This window comes from Sturnira hondurensis, unplaced genomic scaffold, assembly GCF_014824575.4.
Source record: "Sturnira hondurensis isolate 20B ecotype Veracruz unplaced genomic scaffold, ASM1482457v3 Scaffold0020119, whole genome shotgun sequence".
Lineage (NCBI taxonomy): Eukaryota > Metazoa > Chordata > Mammalia > Chiroptera > Phyllostomidae > Sturnira > Sturnira hondurensis.
The window spans coordinates 2,058,599-2,084,140 of NW_028092750.1; the positions used below are offsets into that span (position 1 = coordinate 2,058,599).

Below are 25,542 nucleotides of genomic sequence, written 5' to 3' on the forward strand. Positions count from 1 at the left end.
TCTTCAGTCTTCCCTCTGTGGATCCTTCTGGGTTTCGTAGGAGGAAAGTATGGCTCCCAGGGCCCCACTAGTGAGAGATGAAGGCAACCATCTGAGGCAGGGCAGACAGGGCTGGGGGCTGCGCCTGCAGGTCTCCTCCAGAGAGCTGGCTGCTCCTTCCTCGCTGCAAATGGCCGCTGTCTGGCACACGCCTGCGCTGGGCTGCTCAGGGCACCCAGCAGGCCAAGCTGGGTCAGGGCATCGGGTGGAGTCCGCCCTGGGACTCCGGGCCCACGTTCCTCTGGTGGAAGGAGAGAGGTCTGCATGGGAACACACACATGTGCACACCCTCCCACACACCCTCTTCGGGCTGGAGTTAGAAGACAGCCTCAGTGGCCACAGAACTGAAAGGCGAGGGAAACCTCGGGCTGTGGTTGCCACTGCAGAACGGGCCCCCGTTAGCCCTGCTCTGCTTCGGGTAGGGAAGGAAGATGAGGCGGCGGCCACCCAGGAGCACCCCTGAGCTATAGGTGGGTGTTCTGCTACACCGGCACAGACATGCAGACAGCCAACACACATGTAACCACATGCACTGACGTGCCAACACACACACACTCTCTCCTCTGCACAGGCACCTGCTCCCCTGCCCGTTCCTCTCCTCCTGGGCCAGCATCCTTCTCTGAATCCTGGATGGGTGACAGCCCCCACCCTCTAGTGGGAGGAGAGGGGCCCAGTCTGAGAACCCTGACAGTTTCATCTGGCTTCAGTATATGTCTGTTCTCCGTGTTGGGAAAAGAGGTGGTTGGGGTCCCAAGGAAAGGGACAAGAAGGGACCTTTCCCCAAAATGGAGGGAGGCCTTCAGGAAGCTGAGCTGAGGTGATTGGCTATAAAACGGCTTGGCCACAGCAACTGGAGGAGATTAGAACCAGATGTTCCTGGGACAAGGGAAGGGGAAGGTAGGGGGCTGGAGCAGGAGAAGTGGGCTGGCCCACCAGAGGCTGGGTGAGGGGGCCTTGCGGCGCTCTGGGGAAAACATCGGGCCACCTCTGTCCCACTCCCCGTCAGGCACTACTAGTTTTGCAAACTGGAGCAGCAAATCTTCTCACAGATTCTAGAGTCAGCCGTGTGCGCAGGGACAGTCAAGCACAGGGTGTGACTTGGGAGGTACCCAGAAAGGCTACTGGCCAGCCAGAAATCCGTTCCCTGCTCTGCAAGCTCCTCCCTGCTGTGGGTTAGGCATTGTCCTTTCTAGCAGCAGTCCTCTGCCAAGCTCCTGATGCCTGCCTGCAAACTTGGGTACCCAGAAGTTGCCTTTTGCCATAGGCAGAGAGCAGTCCAGGAGCTGAGAAGTGGTCCGGCAGAGGAAAGGAAGAGGAGGCCCATTCACGGACAGCCTCCTGTTTGCCGGCACTGGGACAGGTCTGTTCAAAGGGCATCTCACCCTTCATGGAAACCCTGGGAGCTGTCATTACCCTATGTCTAGAGAAAGACACTCAGGTTCAGAGTGGTGAAATGACTCACTCCAGGGCACATGTCACCAAATGGTAGAGCTTGTGTTTGCACTCAGACTTGCTCAGGGGAAGGAAGGGAATCAGAGAAGGAGCAAGGGGCAGTGCAGGGCATCGCCTTTCCTTCTGCAATGGAGCCGACAGCCAGCCCTGCAAACCACCACAGCTGCCGAGGATCCCAGCAGCTTCAGTAGCTCAGCCAGCCCTCTGGCTGCCTGGAGACTAGACGCTGGCTTTTCTCATTGCCTGTGGCAGGAAGGGTTGCTGGGCAGAGGCACCAGGGAGGGGCAGCTGGCCAGCGTCACAGGGCCAAGCGTGGCAGAGCCAGGTCCTCTTGCTGCCAGGCTAGTGCTGTCATTCGGTCCTCCCTGGGGCTGGAGAGGTACTCCCGGGGGTGGGGGTGAAGACAGAAGCTCTAGGGGGAGAGGTTATCTGAACTGGTTACCAGGGTTAGGGGCACAGTCTGGGACAGGCCCATCCCAGCTCTTCCACCGCTAGCTCTGCGCTCAGGATCTGGGGAAGCCCGGGGGGCCTCCAGCGCTTGGAGACAGTGGAGGAGCGAGGGTGCAAGGGTGCCTTCCTCTGATGAGGAACCACCCAAGCTGATGGGCGGCTGCACTGGGGTTGGTCTACTGTAGAATCCGAAGCAGGCAGGAGGTGAGGGTGGGCTGGGCCCTGAGAACACACTAGAACTGGAATATGGATCAGTGGCCTGCAGCCAGCTTCTAAGCAGCCTCCCTCACCTGGTGGCACCTCTGCAGATGGGCCCAGAGAAGACTGGGAGAACGGCCAACATGGGTCCCTGAATCAGTATGGGGGTCCCAACCTATGGTGGTGATGGTCTCAAGACAGGTGTCCAGAGCGGCTGCCTGGGGTGGCCCTCAGCTGCCTCCAGCTGTGGCATTTATTTGCAGAGACCCTGTTCCAGGTGGAGAAGCAGGTACCCTCTGTGGGCAGAAGCCCCACAGTCTAGATGGGGTTATGGCCCTGGTTCCTTCTGGACATGTGGCTTGTGGACTGGGAGTATGGCCCTCTGGGCTTCAGAGAAGCCCGGAGGGCTGGTGAAGTGAGCCAGGACCACTGACCACAGAAGCGCCATGCGGAGCGACCCCAAGTTGATTGGCACAGTGCCTGGGTCAGATGCCTAGGCGGCTCTGAGAGTCTGGGGGCCTTGCCATTCTGCTGAAGGCACTCCAGACTGTCCTGAGCACCCAAGTCAGAGGAGCTGGAGGCATGGAGAGGTGGCCATGACATCACTGCCTGTGACCTTACTGGAGCAATAAGCGGTAACCCCCACGGCCATCACCCATTGCCTTGCAGGCTTCAAGGCCTCACCTGCAGTCAGGACTAGAGGGCAGGGCTGCAGCTGGCCTGTGGGAAGGGGCTTTGCACGCAACTCAGACAGTAGCACTGTGTCTGGTTTCCACCACTGCTTTCAGCTTAAAGGGCCATAGGGCATGCACTATGACACACTGCTTCCTGGGGGTGGGTCCCCCCACAGAGTCCTGACAACCTCTGGCCCAACACCTGCCTGGCTATGGGGAGGAACTGGGGCCAGCAAAGCACTACAGTCCCCCTGAAGGCTCCTGGGGCCCTGGGGCTTGGAGCAGGCTGCCAGTCTCGCTGGACTCTGGGAATGGCCAGCCCAGGTATAAGAACCTGGGTTCCCCCTCGACCTTCTTTCCTTGTGAGACCCATGTAGAGGAAAGGCAGAGAGAGGCTCCTTTGGAGGGAAGGAGCAGGAATGTGGTTTCTCTCCTCCTGGCCTTAGGGAGACAGGTCTGAGCCTCCCTGCTAGCTGGCAGGCGACGGCAGGACGGGGAGGCCAGACAAGACACAACCTTGGGTTGCCTTGGGAAAGGGGGCCTGAGCTGGAATGTTTGCTCAGCGTCTGGCTCCTGTCTCCATGACAAGAGAAAGACCCATGGGGGCCCGCTCTCAGTGCCTGACCTTCAGGAAGGCAAGCACAGGGCTGGCTTGCAGATCTGTGCGAGCTGATGCCAGTTTTCTGGCCCTGGTGCGGCCCCTGCCTCGACACCCTCTCAGCCCACCCACCCCTTCCTTACACACAGACACAGGAAACCCAGGTGGACACTGGCTGGACAGACGCACACCTATCCCCTTTTACATACCTCCTCCCTCCCCACCAAAGGGCTTTTCACAGAACGGCCCACCCGTCCCTTTGATGGGGAGGGCTGTGCAGTGTGTGCATGCCGTGCGCCTGCCTGCGGGCTGAGTGTGCGAGGTGGCTGTTTGTGTGTGCCCAAGTGTGAAATCACACCCTCAGGGGTCCTGAAACAGAAGGAGGAAGGGCGGCCAGTGAGCCAGGTGTCCTGGCGATGGGCCACTCCAGACACAGCAAGCCTGCACATCTGCAACGAAACACACCGCCCTCCCACCACGTCCCAGACAGCCTCTGGCACAGGATACTGGCTGTAACACTTTCGGTTTATTGGCTGGGATGCCCTGGTGTGGCTGGCCAGCCACTGGGCCTGAGAGAAGCCCTGTCTCCTTCCCCACCCCTCCCTGTCACCTCCCAACCTTGGCTCCTGTGGGACATGTATGGAAGCTCATGCTCCAGGAAACAGTGGTAAGGGGGAGGTTAGAATAAAACCAAATGAGGCTGGGGAAGGGCTGGAACATGTATATTACAATGAAGATACGCACCAGCCATATACAATCCAGTGCGTAGCGATGGGCAGGAAAGGCGGGAGGGTCCCAGTGACAGACCCTCTCCCCACCGGCCGGCCCCACGGAGGAATGGCCACTTCAAGTGTCTCAGTGAAAGCTCTGGCTCCCTGGCCCCGGCCCCTCGCTCTGGAGGGGGCGGAGGAGGAAGGGCCTGGGGAAGTGGCTCATGAAGGAGTCCAAGCCCCTGCCTCCTGAGGACAGCCTCACCTGGGCCATCAGGGGCGAGGGTGGGGTGCCACCGCCTGCCCGCCCCCACTGTCCAGTCCAGGTGACTGAGAGCAGCAAGCCTCGTGTCCCCACCGACGTGCAAGGGCAAAGGTCACTTCCTGCTGTGCAGTGTGTCCTGGAACTTGGTGCTGGTGTAGCGCAGGTGGAAGCCTTTTTTGGTGATGGTGTCGTCAGAGTGGAATCTCACCAGGACAGAGTCTCCCGCTGAGTACACCTCCTCCGGAGGCTGGCGGGGAAAGGGTGCAAGAGCCTGAGAACAGGCGCCAGGGCTGCCGTTTCCCCTCCCTGGGATCCCCTGCTCCCACCCTCCGGTGGGTGGCTCCAACTTCCACCAGGTGCCCCAACCTCCTGATGCAGAAGGAAGACTCCTCTGGCAGGCGTTTCACAGGGCACCCGGAGGAGGGGAGAAGGCAGGGGCAGAGGAGCTTAAGTCCCGAGAAAAACTTCCACTCTCGGCCCGGCTCTGCTAACTAGTGAGTGGTGAGGCTTGGCAAGTGCTGCCTGTCTGGACCTTGGTTCCCTCCAGGGCAAACAGGACCAAGGGCTGCCGCTCTCTGGGCCTAGGGCTGGGGGCAGGGCCGTGACTGGATGGCTGTGAAGCGGTGAGAGGAAGCAGGTTCTCCGAGTGGCTGCACTCTAGCCATTCCATGTCTCTCAGAGAGGACTGGACAGCCACATCCCCCAGACCTGGACTTGGCCTTCCCCCACTTCCGGCCACAGTCAACTCAAGGGGACACCCCTTCCCAGGCTCCTGCAAGTCTTTCTTCACCTCTGGGCACAGGCCCTTGGAGTGAGGGCCACCTGTAAAGCACCAGCACACAGACTCCCCGGCCAAGGTGTGGAAGGATCGTTTCTGAGAACCTTGGGGACATGGCTGGGCTCCTTCCCTAGGGCTCCTTCTGGCAGCCTCAGGAAAAAGACGGCTGGGACGCCTGAATGTGCCAGATCCAGGGAGTTGCCAAGGTCAAAGTGGGCAGTGGGCATGCCAGGCTGGTACACAGGGAGCTCCAGAGCCACCGACCAGGGCAGGCAAGGGGCCGCGTGCCGCACTGCCCCCTGCCTCCCCACCTCTCACCCTGCCCAGCCCTTGCCACAGGCTGAAGCTGTGCCCCTAAGGGAGACTGGCCAAATGCTAGGTCCAGCAGCTGCTGCCGCTCTGGGGTGGGCAGCTCCACCCCTCCTGGGGTGCCCAGGCTGCCAGCAGCACGACCATTAGGGGGTGGGGACCGGGAGGTGATGTGAGGAGGGACATCTGGGTAAGTGCATGAATGCATCTGTGTGGGGGTGGGGAGGGAAAGACAGCATTCTCTGAAGGAGGACAAGATTTAAAATAGAAATTAAAAAAGGAGAAGCTACATGAAGCTCCTCTAACTGGGAGAAAAACAGACCCACCTCCGAGGTTTTCCTGTGGCCTCAGCTAAAACCCCATGGGGCACAGTCCTCTGAAAGGCCCGGGAGCCATGCTCAGGGCCTGCTTGGACGCCTGGGGCCACTGGCCTCCCTCTTGGAGGAAAGAAGTGGGCCACAGAGGGCTGAGGGTGTTGATGGGTAGCGCAGCTCGGCTTAGGCGCTGGTCCCTATCCCCGGCCCTGCCCCCACTCTGAGTCCAGTGAGCTGTGCTGGGGCTGGGGCTGGGGCTGGGGCTGGGGCTGGGGCTGGGGCTGGGGCTGGGGCTGGGGCAGGAGAACGGGGTGGGGCAGAAGGCGTGCAGTCCTTCTCCCAGATGCAAGTCCTTCTCCCTCTCCCGGAGGCCCCACCTGACGGGTGCTNCCCACCTCCGAGGTTTTCCTGTGGCCTCAGCTAAAACCCCATGGGGCACAGTCCTCTGAAAGGCCCGGGAGCCATGCTCAGGGCCTGCTTGGACGCCTGGGGCCACTGGCCTCCCTCTTGGAGGAAAGAAGTGGGCCACAGAGGGCTGAGGGTGTTGATGGGTAGCGCAGCTCGGCTTAGGCGCTGGTCCCTGGCCCCGGCCCTGCCCCCACTCTGAGTCCAGTGAGCTGTGCTGGGGCTGGGGCTGGGGCTGGGGCTGGGGCAGGAGAACGGGGTGGGGCAGAAGGCGTGCAGTCCTTCTCCCGGATGCAAGTCCTTCTCCCGCAGGCCCCACCTGACGGGTGCTGGGCAGCCCCGGGTCAGGGAAGGGCCCACTCTAGAAGCCACAGGAACCTCTGTTTTGCCTGAAAACAGGTTTTCCTGGGCGCGGATGGCCCAGGGCAGAGCAGGCCCCCGTGAGCAGCCACCCAGGCATGCACTGCCGCCCACCACCCCAGCACCCAGTGCCTGCAGAGGGGCTGGCCCTGGGTCTCCAGATGGGGCGAAGGGTGGGGTGGCCGGGGGCCTCACCCCTGAGCCACAGTAGCGCCCCAGCCTGGGGGCTGTGCTGTCGTAGCCATCGAAGAGCTCCATGTAGTCATAGCCACAGTCAGTCTCTTCTTCCACCTCGAAGGTCTGGAACACCAGCTCCACACCGTAGCCTTCCTCCGCTACGATGACCCACTCGCAGTCCACCCCCCCGGGGTAGTTGTTGTCACCAAACTGCGCGTGGGAGTAAAGGTCCTTGGACTTCACCTCGGCTCGCACTTGGCCTCCACACTCTGTGGGGACAAGACAGGCCATCACTGCCTGTGTGAGGCAGTGGCCAGGCGCTGCACCACACCTCACCACACCGGCCTTACTGGCTGGCTGCGGCCCTGGGAGAGGCCACGTGGCTGGTGAGGGCAGGGTTTGCGCCTGGCCCAGGACTTGGCCCAGAACACATGCGCGGAGGCTGGGCCTCTGGATAGAGGCCCGAGGAGGCCTGGACACATGGGGCGGGGCAGCTCCAAGCAGAAGCTTAGAGGAGCGCATGCTTGTTGAAAGGGGACGTTGCTAATTTGCTCCAGTCGATGGCTGTCATAGAAGAATGTGGGCCCTGCGCTGCCAGGATTCCATTCTTGAGAGCAGATGTACATCTAGACTTTGTGTGAAGACTCCTCATTTTTAAATGTTGGCTCACATTTTTTAAAAACACAGTGTGGGCCAAACACAGCAGGCCTGAGGGCCAGATGGAGTTCCGGGCCTCCAGTCTATGGCCCTGTGCTGGGAGGGGAACAAGAACATGCAGAGTGAGATGTCAGCAGCTGCCCTCCTCCTAATGCCTTCTGGCCTCTGGGATACCTGGGGCTCACCCTGCCCTGGAGGGTGGAGATGGGGGTGGGGCCTGGGCAGGGACTGAGCAGAAAGGGAGAAAAGTGAAGAGGGGAGGCTGTAAACACCTCAACTCAGAGTCCCCAGCAGACCCACAGGGAGTCTGTGGAGCCCTCATCCAACACCCGGGGTCTGCCAGGTGGTCCAGGCCTCCCAGGACTGGCCTTCGGCCTTTCTCTGCAGCCAAATGTTCCCACTTCAAGCCTGGCCTTATACATCCATTGCTCTGGCCAGATCGAGCAATTAGCTGGCACCTGTCACACTCAGAGCTGTCCCAGGGCTGCAGCTGTGCTGGGCTCCCGCCTCTCTGCTGGAATGACCCCTGGAGTGGCTGGCACCCGAGCTAGGCCCTCATGGAGCTCCGACTCCTGCTTCGATTACGTGTGCACGCCCCCTCTCTCTCCTGCCCCGTGGGCTTCCAGGGTGAGCAGGGGGAAGGGCTCAGGCCTGAGGCAGAGCTGTCTGCCCCGTCAGCCTTCTTGCACAGAGCTCAGTAAAGGGCTGTTGAATGAATGAGCAAACGAACCGAGTAAGTTGCTCAACGGCTGAGATGTTCGTCCGCTTCGTACATTTTGTGATCCGCACTCAGAATGCTGCCTAATACGTGTTACGTGTGAGTAAACAGGCATCAAATGAATGAAGAGTGAGTTTTGGGGACACAGTCAAGTGACCTGGCAGTAGGAGTTCTGAGGATTCCCTACCCCTGTTGTCACAGCCCTCTGGAGGGCCACCTCCAAAGCCCCTAGTCAGTGCCTGCCCTCCCTAGCCTAGGAGGCTCCTGCACCTCGCCCTGGGCCCAGCCCTCGGCACACACTGTCTCTCCAGCCAGGCCTTGGGATCATTCCTCCATGCCTTCCCAAGCTCTCTGTAGCCCCCACCCAAGTCTGGCCTACCTTGGAGACCAGAATTAGCAGATGCCTCCAGAACAAATGCTGGCACAAGGGCCAGGCACCTGGTGTCAGGGGGCCTCACCTGTGGAGTGGGAGGCCTGGAAGCCCTTCCTCTGCACGGAGTTGTCGGAGTAGAAGCGCAGGAACATGCGGCTGCCCGAGGCCACAACGGGCTCCGGCTTCTTGCTCCCACAGAAGCGGCCCAGAACCGGAGCCTTGGCATCTCGCCCATCATACACCTCCAGGTGGTCGTAGGCACACTCAGGCTGAGCCTCGATGTCCATCTCCAGGAAGGTCTGTGGGGCACGGGGGAGGAGAGTGAGTTAGGAATGTGGTGGGGGGCCAGAGGGGTGGGCAGCAGGAGGCCCCAAACCCAGGCCTCCTGAGCCCAGCTCACAGACTCTGGGGGGAGTGGTGGCCATGGCTGGCAGATAGCAATGAAGGAGGACCCGGGGATGGGGCGATGGCAGGAGCACCCCCAGGGTACACTGGGGAAGGGGCCCTGTCGAGACCAGACCAGGGTTCCCTCGGGCTGGCAGCTCTATGGGCTCAGCCAGGCCACCAGCCTGCAGCCTGCCTGGCTCTGGGCAATGCCTTGGAGTGACCCAGGGCTTGGGAGCTGACAGGAGGTAGGTGACGGCTACATGGCACGGGGCACAGGGGGCCTGTGCAGGCCGGGGTGTAGGCACCTTACCAGCCTGACCCTGTGCCCGGGGGTGCTTGAGATAGCCCAGGTGCACTCCTTCTTGCTGGGGTATTTGTCAGGCCAGTTGGGGCTGGTGATGGTGCCGCTGGTGGATGTCACCTTGTGGTCACAGCCGGCTGTTGGAGGTGAGTTAGGGGAAGGGAACCATCAGGAACCCCAGTGTGTCGACTCCCCCTATGAAGGAAGAAGGCTACTCCCTCCTGCCTGCCTGCCTTCTTTCTGACATTTCCCACGTGGACAGGAACTGAATTTGTCTCCCTTCCTCCCGCTGTTACCCACGCCCGGGAAAGCAAGGTACTTGGTTCCAAGCAAGGCTCCACCAGGCAGCATCTGTGGGACCCCCTTCCAGATGCCCCTGAGGGAAGCCCAGGACTTTGAGGCCACCTGGCCTCACCTTCTCCACACTCCGAGACGTCATCATCAATCTCCTGCCGCCACTCCATCCACAGGAGACTGGCACCAGACTCAGTCCTCCCCACCTACCCCATCGCCATCCTTGGTGATGTCAACCAACATGCAGATGGCCACCCACTACGCCGGCCTCTCAGGCCCTCCCTCGGTGCCATCCCTGGGCCACACTCGCTCCTGACCACACCCTAGCCTCTGCCATCACCCACCTTGATGCTGCAAACACACGGCCCTCTCTACGGCCACTCACTCTTCCTGGACGCTCAGGCCCCCACTTCCCTTTCCCTGTTGCCGCTTTGCCAACATTAGACCCCGCAGCTCCGATCCTTCTGGTCTCTCTCCATAATTCCCTCTTGGTTGACTTAACTTGCTTCCCTATCTAGCTGGGCCACACAGCTGAGTCCCCAACTGGTCCCCAACACGCTGTCCTCCTTCTGTACCATCCATAAAAACCCCACCTGTAGTCCCCAGCGCCATGGGCCCCAAACCACTGGACACCCTGGGATCTGTCCTTCACCAGCACCACCTCTCAACTGCCCAGCGACGGCTCCAAACATTTAGCTCTCTCCTCAGCGGCCAGCAGACCACCTCACTTCCTGCCTCCCTGAGAAAGTCCGGGCCTCAAACACAAAGGACTTAAACTTCCGACCCCACCTGCAACCTCACTGTCCCCCTCCTCCACCTTCCCTGCTTTCCCGTCTCAGAGAAGGCGTCCCCCTATCTGGCAGCAATGATTCTCCTCTGTGAGCTGGAGCTGCTTGCTGCCCACCACCTGGGGACCCTGGTACTTCAAACTGCCCATGCTCCCTCTCCCTGCCGGCCCATGAGCCTTCCTGAGCCACGCCCATCCTAACCCAGCCCTCGCACAGCCCTGCGTCCCCTCCAGATGCCGTCCAGCCTCTCTCCATTTCTTCTCAGCCTATCTTCAAGAAAACATGTTACCACCACCTCTTCCCTGCTTATGGCTCCTCGATCCACTGCCGTCTGTCTTTTGCCCCACAAACAAACTTAAAAGCTCCTGCTCATCATTCATTATTATCACGCAATCTCATAGGTCCCTCTAGGAAATGTGGGGGGACACCCCACCCTGCTGCTGGGCTGGGAGGAGAAAGCGGGGTGGGGTGGGGGTGTAGGCAGCACAGCTGCACAGCTGTGCACTGTGCACTGTGCCCATGGCGGAGGCTCACCAGGCGACGGCACGACAGGCTGCCTAGTGGCCCTGGTGGAGGCAGGCGGGGCTCCTGGCCTCTCGTTTGAGCTGTGCTGCTGCATTACCCCTCTGGGACCGCCTGTGACCACACGCCCTGCCTCCCCCTTTCCTACCCTGGTCTTCTGTGTCCTCTAACACCTCCCTTGGAGCTGGGGGCCCACAGAGCCTCGCACAGTGCCACACCTCTGCAGAGGTTCAGGAAAGATGGCTGGTTCCTAGTTAGCCTGTCCCTGGAGTAAGGAGCCCTGAATCAGAGCCACTGCCTACCAGCCATCTTCCCAAGGAGCTGAAACCCTCTCCCACTACCTCGTGGGTGTTGATGCTGAGGGCTCTTTAGCAAAACCCTGTTTTCTAGAAGGAACAAAGATAAAAAATATCAGAATTAGGTCCCTTCTAGCTAAAAGATGTGGGGGCCTCATGAGCCAGGAACTTCACATTTGGGGAGCCTGACATGACCAGGTTGGAAGGCCTTGCACGTCTTTTGGGTCACTATGGAGTGCTTCATTTCTGTTTATCTGGCCAGCAGCTTGTTTATGCCCTGGTCGTCCACCTCGCAGTGGTGAGAAGAGGTATTTGCCAGCCACTGTGCTCTGCTCCAAGCAAGATTTCCAAAGCTCAGCACCTTCACAGGAGGCACCCTATTTTACAACATCTCACGGGTGAGGAAACAAGCTCAGAGAGATGGAGTGACTCACTCCAAGTCACAGCAACATGCAGTGGCAGGGGCGCTGTGCTTGGGGACTAGTACACCCCTAGCGGGCAGGCACCACAGTGGAATTAACCCCTGGGACAGGCCAGTGTTGTGGCATGTCCAAAGGTGTGTCAAGATGACATCGAGGATGGCATGAGAACGGTTTTCAAATATCTGCAGGGCTTCAGTGTCTGGGAGGCGGCAGCCTGTGGTGGGTGTCCCTGGGGCCAGTGGTGTGACCAATAACAGTGATGTGCATGCCTGTGCCTGCGATGAACCAGGCACTGCTCGGAGCCCTTCAGAGCCCCAGATCCTCACAAGGTGGGTGCTATCACAATCCACATGTCACAAAGGGGCAAACCAAGGTCCAGAGAGAGCAAACCCACCGCTCAAGGGCAAACGGCTGGCTAAGTGGTGAGGCTGGGCCAGACGGCCTGACCCTAGTCTATGCTCTTAGCCGCGGTCCCATCTGGCCTCTCTGCCGCAGGGAGGTCCTTACCAAAGGGCTCGAAGAAGCGCTAACCACAAAACCAGCCTAAAACGGAGCCTGGAGGCAGCTGTGAGCTCCTCCTTCCCTGATCCGCACAAGGATAAACCGGAAGTGCACGAGACCAGGGTGTTGCCGGGACTGGAGAGATCCATGCGCCAGGCACGGAGTGAAAGGAGGTGACCTCAGGGGTCATGCAGTTCCTTGGGTCTAAACACCAAGCCCAGCCGGGACAACGCCTCTGGCCTCCAGCTCCCAGCAGCGGCAGGGGCAGTGGGAGGCGCCGCAGGCGCTGGGGCCCAGAGCCCTCCCATACCTTCCTTGCAGTCGTGCTTGTTGTCGTGGAGGACGAAGCCGCTGCGACACTGGCACTCGTAGCTCCCGAAGGTGTTGACGCAGTCCTGTTGGCAGCCGCCGTTATCCTTGGAGCACTCGTCCTTGTCTGCAGAGGAGCACACAAGGGCAGACCCGGGTCTATGCGCAGCGCAGCTGGGCCAGACCGGCACCCCGGGGCAGGTGGGAGGCCTGGCTGGGTTTCCTCCCTCGGGGAGCTGGGTGGGGAGTGAGGCCCTGGCGCTGACGGGGTCCAGCTGTGGGGAGAGAAAGCGCAGGTGGGGTGGAGGGAGGGCTGGGTCCGGAGCTGCCCGGCATGGGAACCCTCTACCATTACCTGCTTACTGGACAGATGGACAAGTGGAAAAACAGACACACGGACAAGCAGACTGCGAGAGAAAGGAGCAGGACGCAGGGGTCCCTCTTTTACTTCACAACAGGAAATGTCACAGACACCATCAAAATGGGAGGAGCGGGGTGGGGGAGGTGCCCTGTCCACGCCAGGGGACAAGGGGCAGAGGAGAGCACCAGTTCTGTCCGGCCAGAGGGAGGCAGGCCGGAGTGGCAGANCCTCTACCATTACCTGCTTACTGGACAGATGGACAAGTGGAAAAACAGACACACGGACAAGCAGACTGCGAGAGAAAGGAGCAGGACGCAGGGGTCCCTCTTTTACTTCACAACAGGAAATGTCACAGACACCATCAAAATGGGAGGAGTGGGGTGGGGGAGGTGCCCTGTCCACGCCAGGGGACAAGGGGCGGAGGAGAGCACCAGTTCTGTCCGGCCAGAGGGAGGCAGGCCGGAGTGGCAGAGGGGAGGTGGGGGTGGGCAGCCCGGGAGCCCCCATCCCATTCTGTCCGAGGTGAGGTTCCTGAGTAACAAAGGGTCCGGGAGGCCTGGCAGGCCTCACTGGGGGGTCCGGTTTCTTTTCTGTACTCGGAATTTGAGTTGCTGGGGTCGTCCCCGAGGGGGCTGCAGGGCTGGCCTCTTTTCTGAAACGAGAAAGAGAAGGAGAAAAGGGACCAAGGGGTGGGGGTGGAGGACAGGGACCAGAGAGGGAGAGCAGTGAAAACCGGACCCGGGCCTCAAGGCAGATCCCCAGGGCCCTGCAGGGAGGCGGCGGGCACACACATGCAGGACGGCCAGGTCGGCGCAGCCAGGTCACAGAGGGGCAGCGGGCGGGGGAGCACAGCAAAGAGATGGATGGATGGATGGGGAGGAAGCCCGCGGCAGGGAGAAGGACTGCAGGAGGCACACTGGGGAGAGAAACAGTTTCAGGCAGAGGGCAGGGGCCACGGAAAGGGCGGGCGCAGGGAGAGCTCTGCTCTCATTCTGGCTTCTGCAGCTGCAGAGTCGGACACACACACCAACACACCCACACACACAGGACCCCCTCGCAGACGCACTGTCATCCCCGCATGGCAGTACAGACAGTGACCCCCAGGTTCACACCTATGTGCACACAGGGTACACCCCCACACAAACGGCATCAGCCATCCACCCATCCGTGCACATGTGCACACACCTACAGCTGCTCAGGTGAGGGTGGGCCCACACAGGCACTCTCCTGCAAACACAAACGCGTGCACGGACACAGACCCACGGTCACAGAGGCATGGGTATGTCACACCCACGTATTCTCGTCTGCGGTCACACTGGGGGCTGTGTGCCCAGATGGAAACAGGTGCTCAGGGACAGTATGTGGATCGAGTGGGCACCCACAACTCCAGAGATGAACCACCAGGTGGAAAGATGCCTGCCACTGTTCACATGGCCTGGTGGGGGTCTCTGACAAGGGGAGCCCTGTCTCTATCAAGAGGGGGACTGGAGTGCTGGCTCTCAGAAGGACCTGCTTCTCCAACCCCTTCTCGAGTGGGCCAGACCTCCTGGGGCCTACAGGAACCCAGGGCCCACAGGTGGGGTGCCCAAGTCCCTCCACAGGGCTCCTTCTCAGTTGGAACAGAACAGGGACCCTGACTGAGGGCCTGTGGGAGTTGCCTTTGCATGAGCCCTGCAGGAGAGTGGGGGTGATGGGCGTCCCATGAACATCCTGGGGTGTCACTGAGGAACTCACTGGCAACTATGCCGGGAACTCATGGACTGAGCCAACACTTCCTGAAGTGTTTGGATCAAGTCTTTCTTGTATCTGTACCTCAAATACCCAGTGTAGGGCCTGGCACATAGTAGGGATAAAAAACACTTGCCCAATGAATACGTGAATGGCTGAATGAATGAATGAATGAATGAGAGAAAAGTGAATCCTGAGGAAGGCCTGCACCAGCATCTGGGGTAGGGCCCTGGCGTGGCGGGGGTGTGCGCCTCCCCTCGGGGCCGGGGGCAGGTTGCAGGAGGGGCAGGAGTGGGTGGGGGGAACAGGGGCTCAGACAGGAGACCGCACTCACCCTCCAGTGCCAAATGCCCCGGAAGGTGGCTGAGATCAGACTGAAGTTCTTCAGGCTCTTTCTTCTCCTTCTTGGCTTAGAGTTTCCTTGCTTGGTGTCCCAAAAGTCCAAAGAGCCCCCTTCTGGGGGGCCAGAGTCAGATGCCCCATGCCCTGAGGGCTGGACCTTGATGGCCATTGCTGAGGGTCCTCTGCAGGTTTCTTGTGCGACGGGGAAATGCATGTGTGTGCATGCAGGTATGTGCGTGTGTATGCGTGTCTCTGCGCAGGGCTAAGACAGGGCAGGCACAGTGCCACGCCAGGGCGGGGCAGTAACCATGAGTGGACAGCCCCGGGTGCCAGGCCTGACAGAAGTGGTTGGTCCCCGTCCCCCTCCAGGACTGGAGCAACAGAAGGGCAGGAAGACACGAGAGTAAGCAGGCAATGGTTCCCATGGGGCCAAGCCCACACCTGAGGAGGTGTTATGCCCCCTCAGCCCCCTGGTGAGCGCCTTGTAAGAGTTCTAGGTGGGCGCAGGGAAGAAAGGGGGTGCACTGAATGGGGGCGCTCGGCAAGCAGGGGCGGGGGCTGTGGGCACTTTCAGCAAAGCAGGGCGTCTGGCAGTGCCAAGCAGGGGACCCGTGCTCAGGGCAGTGCATGGCATCCAGCTGGGGCAGGCGGGGGTGCAGGGCGGCCAGAGGGTCTGGAGGACGCAGCACCCTGGGCAGAGGAGGGGAGAAGGGAGGCAGCGTGGACAGGCCACGGGCTTCCTGCCTTCCTGCTGCCCCATGCCCGGCCCACCAGGTGTGCCGGAGAGGTCGATCCCTGGCTGCGTCCCACGAAGTCCTCCCACTCTCCCACACTCAGTCCCCTGAAGCCGCTGCCCGGCACTGCCTGAGTCCCAGGTCCTACTGGGATTGCGACCACCAGTGAGGAAGACCACTGGCCACCTCCCAGCCTGGACCCAGGGCCAAGGACGGAGGGATTAATAAAGCAGGGGAGAGGTCTTCTGGGACTACCTGGAGGTCAAGCTCAGAGAGGCCTGGCAGGGCTGCCAACTACCCTTTAGGTCACCTAAAGAGGGGACCATCAGGGGACTAGACCCCAAGGCAGCTGTCAATCAACTAACTGACTAAAGAATATATAACCATAAATAAGTTAATATAATAATAATATAATAAACCATTTTTAAGTGAATAATTAATAAATTAGATAAAACAAATGCTGGTTGAATCTGAGTCCCCCACCTGCAGGCTGAGGGGCAGCAGAAAGGCTAGGGTATGGGAGGGAGGGAGGGTCCTGCCTAGGCCCAGACCCACCTGCAGCCTGCAGGGTCTGATGAGCAGCCTGGCTGCAGCCGGACGATCTGCATCACCTGGTCCAGGGCGAAGCCCTCCTGCCCCTGCACGCACCCTGTGTCCTCCCGCCTGTGCCCAGGGCCTGCGTGTCTCAGGCCCCTGACACCTGGACCACCCTCTCCCTTCACTTCTGCAAGTCTGTGTGCTACCTATGTCCTGCCTGGCCTCAGGCCAGCCGCCAGAGCCCCAAGGGCTCAGGAATAACGGGGCTCAGGGTAGAGGGGCTGGCCTGGTGGTGAAGGGCTAGCAAGGGAGCGGGGGACAGACCCTGCTGCAGGCACGGGGCACGGGCTGCTGGGGAGTGCAGGGTGACTTGGCAGGAAGCAGGACAGCAGCTCAGAGCTGGGGAGTCCAGGTTACCTGAGAAGAAGTGGGCCTTGAAGCCCTTTTTGGAGACTGTGTTGTCCGACTTGAACTCCACACGCATGTTGTTGTACTGGGATGTGATGACCTCGGGCTTCTCAGAGCCACAGAACTTGCCGTGCAGCTTGGAGTCGGCCGTGAGTCCACTGCGCACCTCCACAAAGTCGTACTTGCACACCTGCCGGGCAGCGCAGCTCCAGACCCAGCTCTGCCAGGAAGCCTCTCCTGACCACCCCCACCTGCGGGGCCTCCTGTTCCATGGGTCCTTTCCCCTGCAGCCCTGCTTTACCAAATCTAACAGCTCCAAACGGTGCCACCCTGCTGCCATCAGATGGATCTTCTCGTGCTCCCCACAGAGGACCCAGCCCTGCCCACTCCACAGGCTTCCAGATGCCACGTGCCAAGGGCTCCCAGGTCTTCAAGGCCCTTCCCTCTGAGCAGCCCCCTTCCCCATGTCCCTCTCCCCTCTACATTCTTAGAGTATATTTCTTTCAGGGGATAGTAAGCAGACATCAAGCTGGGCTCCACAACTCAGACCTTCTTGCATCTCCTCAGCCCCAGGCAGCACTTACGTCATTGCCCTCAGTCTCGAAGAAGTCGAACTGCAGGGAGATGCGGTACTGGGTGGGCGCCACCAATTGCCAGATGCAGTTTTTGTTAGGGGGGTACTCCTTGGGCCAGCCTGGGCTGGTGATAGAGCCATTGAGCTTGGTGAGGAATCCACCGCAGGCAGCTGGGGGCAGAAAGGAGGTGGCGTCACCCTCCAGGAGTCCCCGCTCTAAGGAAGGGCATGAGACATGGGCCGGGGCGCACTAAGGGGGATGGGGCTTGGGTCTGGTCCCTCCAGGACAGAGGGGAGGAGGCAGGGGGTGGGGGTAGCATCAGAGTGTGAGTGGAGATGTGTGTGCGTGGCCACTTCTGTTTTACGTGGGTCAGGGCATCTGCCAAGAGGAAGAGCAAGGGGCTTGAGGAAGGCGCTGTCAGTGGGCAGTGGGGACCGGGAGGAACCAAGAGGGGCCGCTCAGAGGTGAGTGGGGAGAGAAGCCACTCAGGAAGAGCAGGCTGAGCCGGAGTCAGTGAGCCGCAGCACGCGGCCACCAGCCTCTCAGGGACATTCACAGGGAGAGGCTAAACTCAGTGCCTGTCCAAGAGCAGTGGTTTCCAAATTGTGGATCAGGACCTTCTGGTGGGTGACGACATCAATCCGCAGGTCAAGATAAGCATTTTAAAAAACAAAATAAAATGGGAAAAATGCCCCAGAGTACCATACATCAGTCCTGAGAACCTCGAACCTCGTGCCGCCGGGGCTGGGCGGGGGGGTGGGGATTAAGTCACAAAACATGCTCCTTACCCATGGGTGGCAAAGGCCATCCTAGGAGCCCTAGCTGTTCCAGGAAGGGGCATGAGCTGGGGGGTGTGGGTCGGGGAGGGAGCGGTGTCTTGGGAGGTCCGGGGGTCCTCACCCTCGCAGTGGCGCTTGTCGGGGGCCAGCTCGTACCCGGGGTCACAGCTGCACTTGTAGCTGCCCAGGGTGTTGAGACAGCGCTGCTCACAGCCCCCGCGGCTGGGCCGAGAGCACTCATCCACCTCTGCCGGGATTAAAGGGGGGGTGTTAGGGGCTCCTGGGCAGGGGCCAGGGCCCCCGCTCCTGCTTCTGCTTGAGAGGCAAGTCCAGGGTCCCCAGGGCTTCCTGTGACAGCCACAGCCACAGCCCCATTCTAGGCACTCGGCTATAAGCCACTCAGCTCTGAGGCCAGCCTCTTGGCCCCACCCAGTCCCCAGGGGATCCTCCTCGTGAGAGCCCCAGAGGGACAGGCAGTGACCCGAAGGGCCGGACGGGGGCAGCCCAGAGCCTTCTCTCTGACCACACCCTTTACAGGGGCCTCTCCTCTGCCACTCAGAACTATTCTTTCATCCCTACGTGGCGCCACTGATGGAGGGCTGTTACCACCCAGACTCCAGAGTTGAGGAAGTGGGGTTCAGGCAGAGCCTCCTGCCCCAGGTCACATGGATATGTTGTCCCCGCCACCCTGCTCCCTCCCTGAGTTCCTTCCTGCCTCTAGGCCTCATGCATGCAGAAGCACGCTGACTTCTGGGTGTTAAGGCACCTCCTGCATTGTCATTTCAATTCCTGGCCGCATACCTACTATGTGTCAGGTGTACTTAAGTTTGTCAAGTTTGTCATTTGCTCAATGAGCTATGCAGTTTTTCAGTGGGGCGGCCCTTTTCTCCCCATTTAGGCCACAAAGTCAAGGGCAGGGTGCTAGGGTCTATGCGTTCCCAGTCTGGGTTGAACATGTGAATGAGGGAGGAAGGGAGTCATCACAGCCCTATTTACAACAACCAAGATGTGGAAACAGGCAGTGGTGCCCGCGGCTAGCAACTGTGCATGGTGCACTCAAAGGCATGTTCAGAGGGTGGTTCGCATGCTGAGAGTTCTTACCAAATAAAACAAGATGAAGAAAATAAAAAGAAAATGGAGCGGATGGGTGGGGGGCTGGGGAAGGAGGCACCTTTGAAGAAGTTGACAGCGAAACCAGCTTTGTTAATGGATCCGTCAGAGACGAACTTGAGCCAAAGGCGGCTGGATGTGCTCTTGATGTCATCGGGCTTCTCATAGCCACAGTAGCGCCCAATGAGGGTGCTGCTTTCACTGTGCCCGTCGCGCACCTCCAGGTAGTCATAGGCACAGCTGTCGTGGCGCTCAATCTGGGGGTCAGGAGCTCAGTGAGCGGGGATGCTCTGGTGGCCAGGGCCTGACACCTAGAAGCCCGTGGAAGGCTGGGCTGTCCTGGGGGCAACTGGGGCATGAATGGATCACAGGGTGTCTGGCCTACCTCGAAGGACTGGAAGGTGAGGCCCACGTGGAAGCCCTCGGACACCTGGATCCGCCAGATGCAGACTTTGCTGGGCCGGTAATCATCTGGGTAATTGGGCGACTGGATGTGGCCATTGTCCTTTTTCACATCTCCTCCACAGATGGCTTTGGGAACACAGTATTAGGTGGGAAAAGGGGGAGGTCAGTGAGAATGCTCTGTCTTGCTCAAGAGTCCCTCTCCCAGCTCCTCCAGCCCTTCCCACGTGCCCCCAGCCTCCCAGTGTCCCTCCTCCCAATCCCACTGGAATCTCTTCTGGTGCCAGAGGGAGTGGTTCTCGGATGCCAGGGACCCTGGGCTAACTGCCCACCACTGCCTCACCCTCCGTACCTTCATAGACCGCAAAGAAGCCCTTCCCCACCCAGTTGCTGCTGCTGCGGAACTCAACCCAGAGGCGGCTGTCAGTGGAGACGATCGGCTCAGGGAGTTTGCCCCCGCAGAAGCGGCCTGTGGAGACAGCAGGGACAGGGGGACGGTGAGGCCCAAAGTGAGTCACCATCTCCTCCTCACACCAGGCTGTCTCTCCAGGAAGCCCACGCCACCTCCCTGGGGGACTCAGGGACTCGGGCACTGGTCTGCACTCGGCACACAGTCCCAAGACCCCATACCCTCCAGTGGGCCTGTCTGGACCAAGGTCCAACTTGGCCTTGAAGAGCCAGACAGAGATCCCTTCTAGAGGACTTTGTGCACTTGAAGGGTAGAATGAGTCTGTTTCTGGGAGCAGAGATGACTCTTTGAAATAACCAACTGTGTATGTTTTTATTTACTTATTTATTTATTTACTTACTTATTTATTTAAAATTTTTTTACTTTTTTTCTAAGAGCACTTCTTTTTTTTAAAGATTTTATTTATTTATCTTTAGAGGGGAAGGGAAGGAGGGAGAGAAACATCCATGTATGGTTGCCTCTCGTGAGTCCCCTGCTGGGAACTGGCCTGCAACCCAGGCGTATGCCCTGACTGGGAATCAAACTGCAATCCTGTGGTTCATAGGCCTGTGCTCAGTCCACTGAGCTACACCAGCCAGGGCTCATTTACTTTTTTTAAAGAGCACATTACCATCGTTGCTTATCTTTTCTTATTTGATCTCCACGTAAACAATAACCAGAGCCAACACAATTTTCCTTGTACATACACAGTGTGTCATTTGGCCACATGCAGGGGATGCCACAGGGCCCCAGATAAATTGCAGAATCCGGGACTGTTTCAGGAAAATGTCCCCTTTGAAACAAAACCGGACAAGAATCCACGCAAGTGGCTGAGTCCAGCCATCTGTGGAATTCTTTGTTGTCAGGGATCCACCAGGGACGCTTTGTATGTTCCTAATAAGATGGGTGTTTCCCAACTTTCAGCAAGGGACAGAGGGGCTGACCTCGGAACGGAAGCCACGAAAATAGACTGCGGTCTCGGAAACGCTCGCTCATCAGCAGACAAATGTAGTAACAGCTGCTTTAGGTAACTAATAGGAAATCTCGAATGCCAACAACAGGGGGAGAAAGAGGACGAGCAAGGGGTTGTCAGCCTGCTGCAGCACAGGCTGTGGGTCAAAGGCCCAGATGCCAACGAACAGTCCTGAGTGACCTGGGATCCTGCCCACACTGGAGAAGGAGAGTGCACAGAGCTCCTTAGGCTTGCTGCCAGTATGCTCTTAGAACTCCCCTCTTGGACTTGACCCTGTGTCTGTTAAACCACCTTCTGTCCTGCAGGTCTGACCCACTCATTCCCTACTTACCGCTCCCTGCCCCCGAGGAAAAGAGTGCCCCGAGAGAACGAGTTTGGGCCACGGAGCCCTTGTGGTGTACCAGCCGGCTCTGCAGCCACTCTCAGGCCAGCCCTTGCAGGAGGACACAAGGCCTCTGAATGGCCCAGATGAGGAAGAGCCTGGAACTGTGGTTGCACAGAACAGCTTGTCCATCTCTGCTGACTCAGGTGACTCCCTCAACCTGTCCACTGACAGCCCCCAGGAGGGAGCCTGGAAGCCTGTACCAAGGACCCTGAGGTCCAGACTGGGAAAGGGGCCTGCCCAAAGTCACACAGCTAGTTGGCGATGCAGCTCGCAGGCCTGGCTCCCACAGCAGGGTGTCACCCTTGGCCAAGCATTGTGTCCCAGGGGAGTGTGAAGTTGTTCTAAGAAGGAATCAGCTGTGGAGGAGGCAGGGGTGGGCTAGCGCCTTACCTCGGAGAGGCGCCTTCCTCCAGAAGCCATCTCGGACCTCCACATAGTCGTACCAGCACAGGCGGCTGCGGTACAGGTCCATGGACGTGAAGTTCAGAATGATCTAGGGGGGAAGGGAGGAGGAAAGGGGTCATGTTGCTCCCCACACCTCGTGGGCCTCGCCTTCCAGCCCCATGACCGCTGTCCTGCTTTGGCAAGGCGGTTTGCTGCGGGTAATAAACAGTTAAGCGTTTCAAAAAGGAGTTCCTGGCACAGAAATGTCACTCCCCCAGCTGTCTGCCTATTCCAGTCAGCAGGCTTCCCGCTCCCCAGGGCCAGTCCTCACTTGAAACGCATGGCTTTGTGAATGCGTCACTAGACCAGGGGTTCATTGCACTGTTTCCGCTAGCACAGTGGAGCCATCGCTTCAGGTCACGCCCAGCCCTCTGTGCTCAGCCTGAATCACAGAAACCACAGCGTCTGACAGGAAAGCGGAGGGGAGAGGAAGGCCCAGGCGGCAGGTGGTGCTGGGGGTCTGAAATGGGAACGAAGGGTCTAGGGGGAAGAGGCAGGGGAAGGACCGGCTGAGCCCCCCCCTCCTCACTGGGTTTATTCAGCACGGATTCTGGGCAGCGGGCCATGATCCTCCCCTGGGGAATCCTCCCAGGTCCTCATCCTTCCCCTGAATGAGTTTAAGATACACGCCTGTCAAGGAGCTTAGCACTTAGAAGGATAAAACATACTCGTGAAAAGATCAGTGAAAACACTCGGGCTCCAGTCACGTGGACTAGGTTTGAATCCCCTTCCACATTTCCTGCAGTGAGTCCCTCAGGTAAACCCCCCAACCTCCCCGAACCTCAGCTACCGCGTGGTATAAGGAGGAAGAACATCTCACCCGACAAGCTGCCTCACGGGGTGGGCACTGCCCAGAGTGTCTCCCACCATGAGCTCATTTCAGCCTCTGAACTCATCACATGTTCACCAAATCCTGCAGGAATGTCTGACCTGCTAAGTACCAACTCTCCCAGCAGGTGGGCACATTAATAGGTAGAGAAGCACACTTTTCTGGAGGGAAACTGCTCCCTTAGTAGTTTCCAAAATGAACCCTAAAGCCCATTGTATGTTCTCCGTGCAACAAGCAGAGACTCCAAAGAACAGGCCATTGTGAATGGTGAGGTGCGTGCTTGGACACGAGATGGCCCCGGGGGCTCAGCTATTAGGTGCCAGCTGGGTTCCCTGTTGGAGGAGAAGGGGACAAGAAGGTCTGTCTCCCCTCCGGATCACTGCAGAGTCATGGGCAAAAGCAAAAAGAGGCCAGAGTAAAAAGGACCCCGATGCAGGTGCTGGCGACTGCCGTCCGCAGCCGCGGTCAGGGCTGCAGCCTGCAGAGGGTCAGGAAGAGCTTCTGACTCACGGTCACTCTCTAGCACGGGCCCGTCAGAACTCTTGGTGATTTCACTGTCCACTGGATCGGCGATTTCCAGCCAGTGCGCCCCAAGGATTTTTCAAACATGCAGCACCTGGCTGTTTAGTCAGGGCCCTGAACTCTGTTCCCTTAGGTTGTCAAATAAAAAAGTTACAACGGCCAACACAACAGCTGTCTGGTTTGAATGAGTCAATATTATACCCATATTTTTGTCAGACTGGCAAAAAAATGCATTTTTGCTGTGTCAGAGAATTTTAATTCTTTTATATTTTAAAAGATTTACTTATTAGATTGAGGGAAAGGGAAGGAGAAAAAGAAAAACATCAATGTGAGAGAGAAACATTGATAGGCTGCCTCTCGTGCGCACCCTGACTGGGGACTGTGCCCCGACCCAGGACCAAACCCACAACCTACACGTGTGCTCCAACTGGGGATCGAACCTGCGAACTTTTGCCTTGCAGGAGGATGCCCGACCGAGCCACGCTGGTCGGGGCGGAATGGCAGTAATCAGTTTATGTGTGCCACAAGACGAAAAAGGTTGAAAATCGCTGATCTAGATGATCCTTCCCATCTCCTGACCTCCCCTCTCCCTCTCTATCCCTTCTTGGCTACACATAGCACATGCCCGAGACCTCATCATCCCCAGTCTCAAGTTCAAGGGCCCCATCCTCCATCCACATGCCCCCATCTCTCCTCGCTCACTCCGTCTGTACACTGAGCCAACAACCCTTCCGGTTCACTAGGACCCGCAGCCCACAGAGGCTCCAGTGTCTTCACTGCCTTTCACCGCCTCGTCCTCACATCCCTCCTCACTAGTTAGAACTCTTGGTCCACTTTTCGTCTCTCCGTTGGTTCGTGAGCTTAAGTATGTTTGTGTTTGGAAAACTTTATCAGCTGTGGGACTCAGAGATGTATGTCACTGAGTGAGATCATGTGACACGCACCACGTTACTCTGGATAATTATTAATCATCATTGAGAGTGTTGTAATAATACAAGTCCTAGCATTTGGGAAAACTGAAATGGAATGTCCGGTCTAGCTATGGAGCCTGCGTCTCATTACGTATTTCATCTTTTAAGGAAATGAGTGAATGTGACCACGGAGGAAGTCTCCTGCACTACGGCACCTTCGGGGCAAAGCACATAGTGGTTCCTTCATAAACATTTCTGGGGGAGCATTTTGCTTTTAACGATCTGTTCTACAGACACACTAGCTGCAGTGTATAAAGATGTCAGTTTCAAGATACTTATGGTAGCATTTTTGAAAACCTGGAAAAACCTAAATTAACATCCATCGCTAGACAGCTGCAGGTGCTGACAATTACATTAAGGGAAGTCGAGTTAGTAGCGCGCCGAGCAGCCAAGAAACTAAGGCAGACCTGCCTGCGCTGACAGGGACTGATGGCCAAGACTTACTGCTGAGCGAAGAGCACATCGTGGAAGACCACACACGTACCCAGAAGGTTCCGGAAGGGTATCCTGAGTGTTACCAATGCTTAGTTGCCTCTGAGGAATGGGATTTGGAGGAGGATCACGGGGACGATATTAGCTTTTTACCCAATTCCTAGATTGCTCAAAATTTTTACGGCATGCATATGCCACCTTATATCTAAGAAAGAACAAAAGAACCTTTTAAAGAGTTGCTGGATGGAAGAAGAAATGCACAGGGCCGAGTGAGGGCACTGTGGCCTCCAGGCCCACACCCCTAACCACTGCTCCGTGTGGCCTCTCTGGGCTGTCAATCACTTTGCTCAGCAGCTGCGCTAAGAACAGCAGCAACTGCCCCTCCTCCTCAGGAACAATCCCGGCTCTGTCCAGGGTAGATCAGCTCCGACCCTCTGGAGAAGAAACCACGCTGGCCCAGCCGGCGGAAACCCAAAGGGCCCACCCAAGATCTACGTGGCAGGAGGACCCAGAGGCTGCGAGGCTGCCTGACACCGGAGGAAGGGACCTGTGCTGGCAGTTGGGGCATCTACAGGGAGGTGCGGCAGGGGCTATATTGAGACCGGAGGTGTCTAATTAAATGTTGTAACAACTTGTCATGTGGAAACAGCTGTGCTCTAGTGGCAGGGACATGACCCGCTGCCAAAGAAAACCTGGCCAGCTCCACCACTTCCTGGCTAGTGACCCTGGACCGGTGGCTTGATTCAACTCCTTCACGCCTCAGTGTGCTTGTCTGAAGAATGCAGGTGGTCCTGATGACTGTCCTGGGGGAGGAGGGTTGCCAGGTGGAATGGGGTGCAGTCTCTGGGTGCCCTCCGCATGCGGGAAGTAATCCTCGTGTTTGTCGGACACTCTAAAGGAGGAGTGGGAGGGGCACGTCCACCCTTGGGCACCCAGTCTGGCTTCAGTCCGGCCCACCTTTAACTCCTCTGTGCCTCCATTGCCTCATTTGTCAGATGGTGACTATGACAGTACCTGTCTCATGAAACTGAGGGGTCATGCCTCAGTGAAGGGACATCACTATAGGTGAATTAAGTTTATATAGGTGAAGTTCACGACACTGTCTGACGCGTGTCACACACACACAACGCACATCATATTGCACTTACAGCCACAGCGTATGTCACCCCGTCAATGTTAATTTCACGATTGGACTTGAGTTTGCCTGAGATAGTTGGACGTCTGAAGTTGTTCAGACCAGAATCCTGGAGGTGAGAGGGAGGCAC

General features: G+C 58.4%; 1 protein-coding gene across 3 annotated transcripts in view; it reads right to left on the reverse strand.

Moving 5' to 3' along the window:
- Positions 1-4,116: 4,116 nt before the first annotated feature.
- BMP1 (bone morphogenetic protein 1) overlaps positions 4,117-25,542 on the reverse strand; it is a 39,757-nt gene continuing 18,331 nt past the window's right edge. For 2 of the 3 annotated variants that reach the window (XM_037028612.1, XM_037028613.1), the window contains 12 exons: positions 21,470-21,572; positions 19,626-19,742; positions 19,257-19,402; positions 18,933-19,128; positions 17,883-18,008; positions 16,992-17,152; positions 16,417-16,597; positions 12,299-12,424; positions 9,175-9,302; positions 8,563-8,776; positions 6,748-6,998; positions 4,117-4,633 (listed from right to left, as the gene is read on the reverse strand). In XM_037028612.1, coding sequence (XP_036884507.1) covers positions 4,499-4,633; positions 6,748-6,998; positions 8,563-8,776; positions 9,175-9,302; positions 12,299-12,424; positions 16,417-16,597; positions 16,992-17,152; positions 17,883-18,008; positions 18,933-19,128; positions 19,257-19,402; positions 19,626-19,742; positions 21,470-21,572 — 1,884 coding nt within the window. In that variant the 3' untranslated portion in view covers positions 4,117-4,498. The other variant, XR_005063989.1, reaches the window with a different exon arrangement.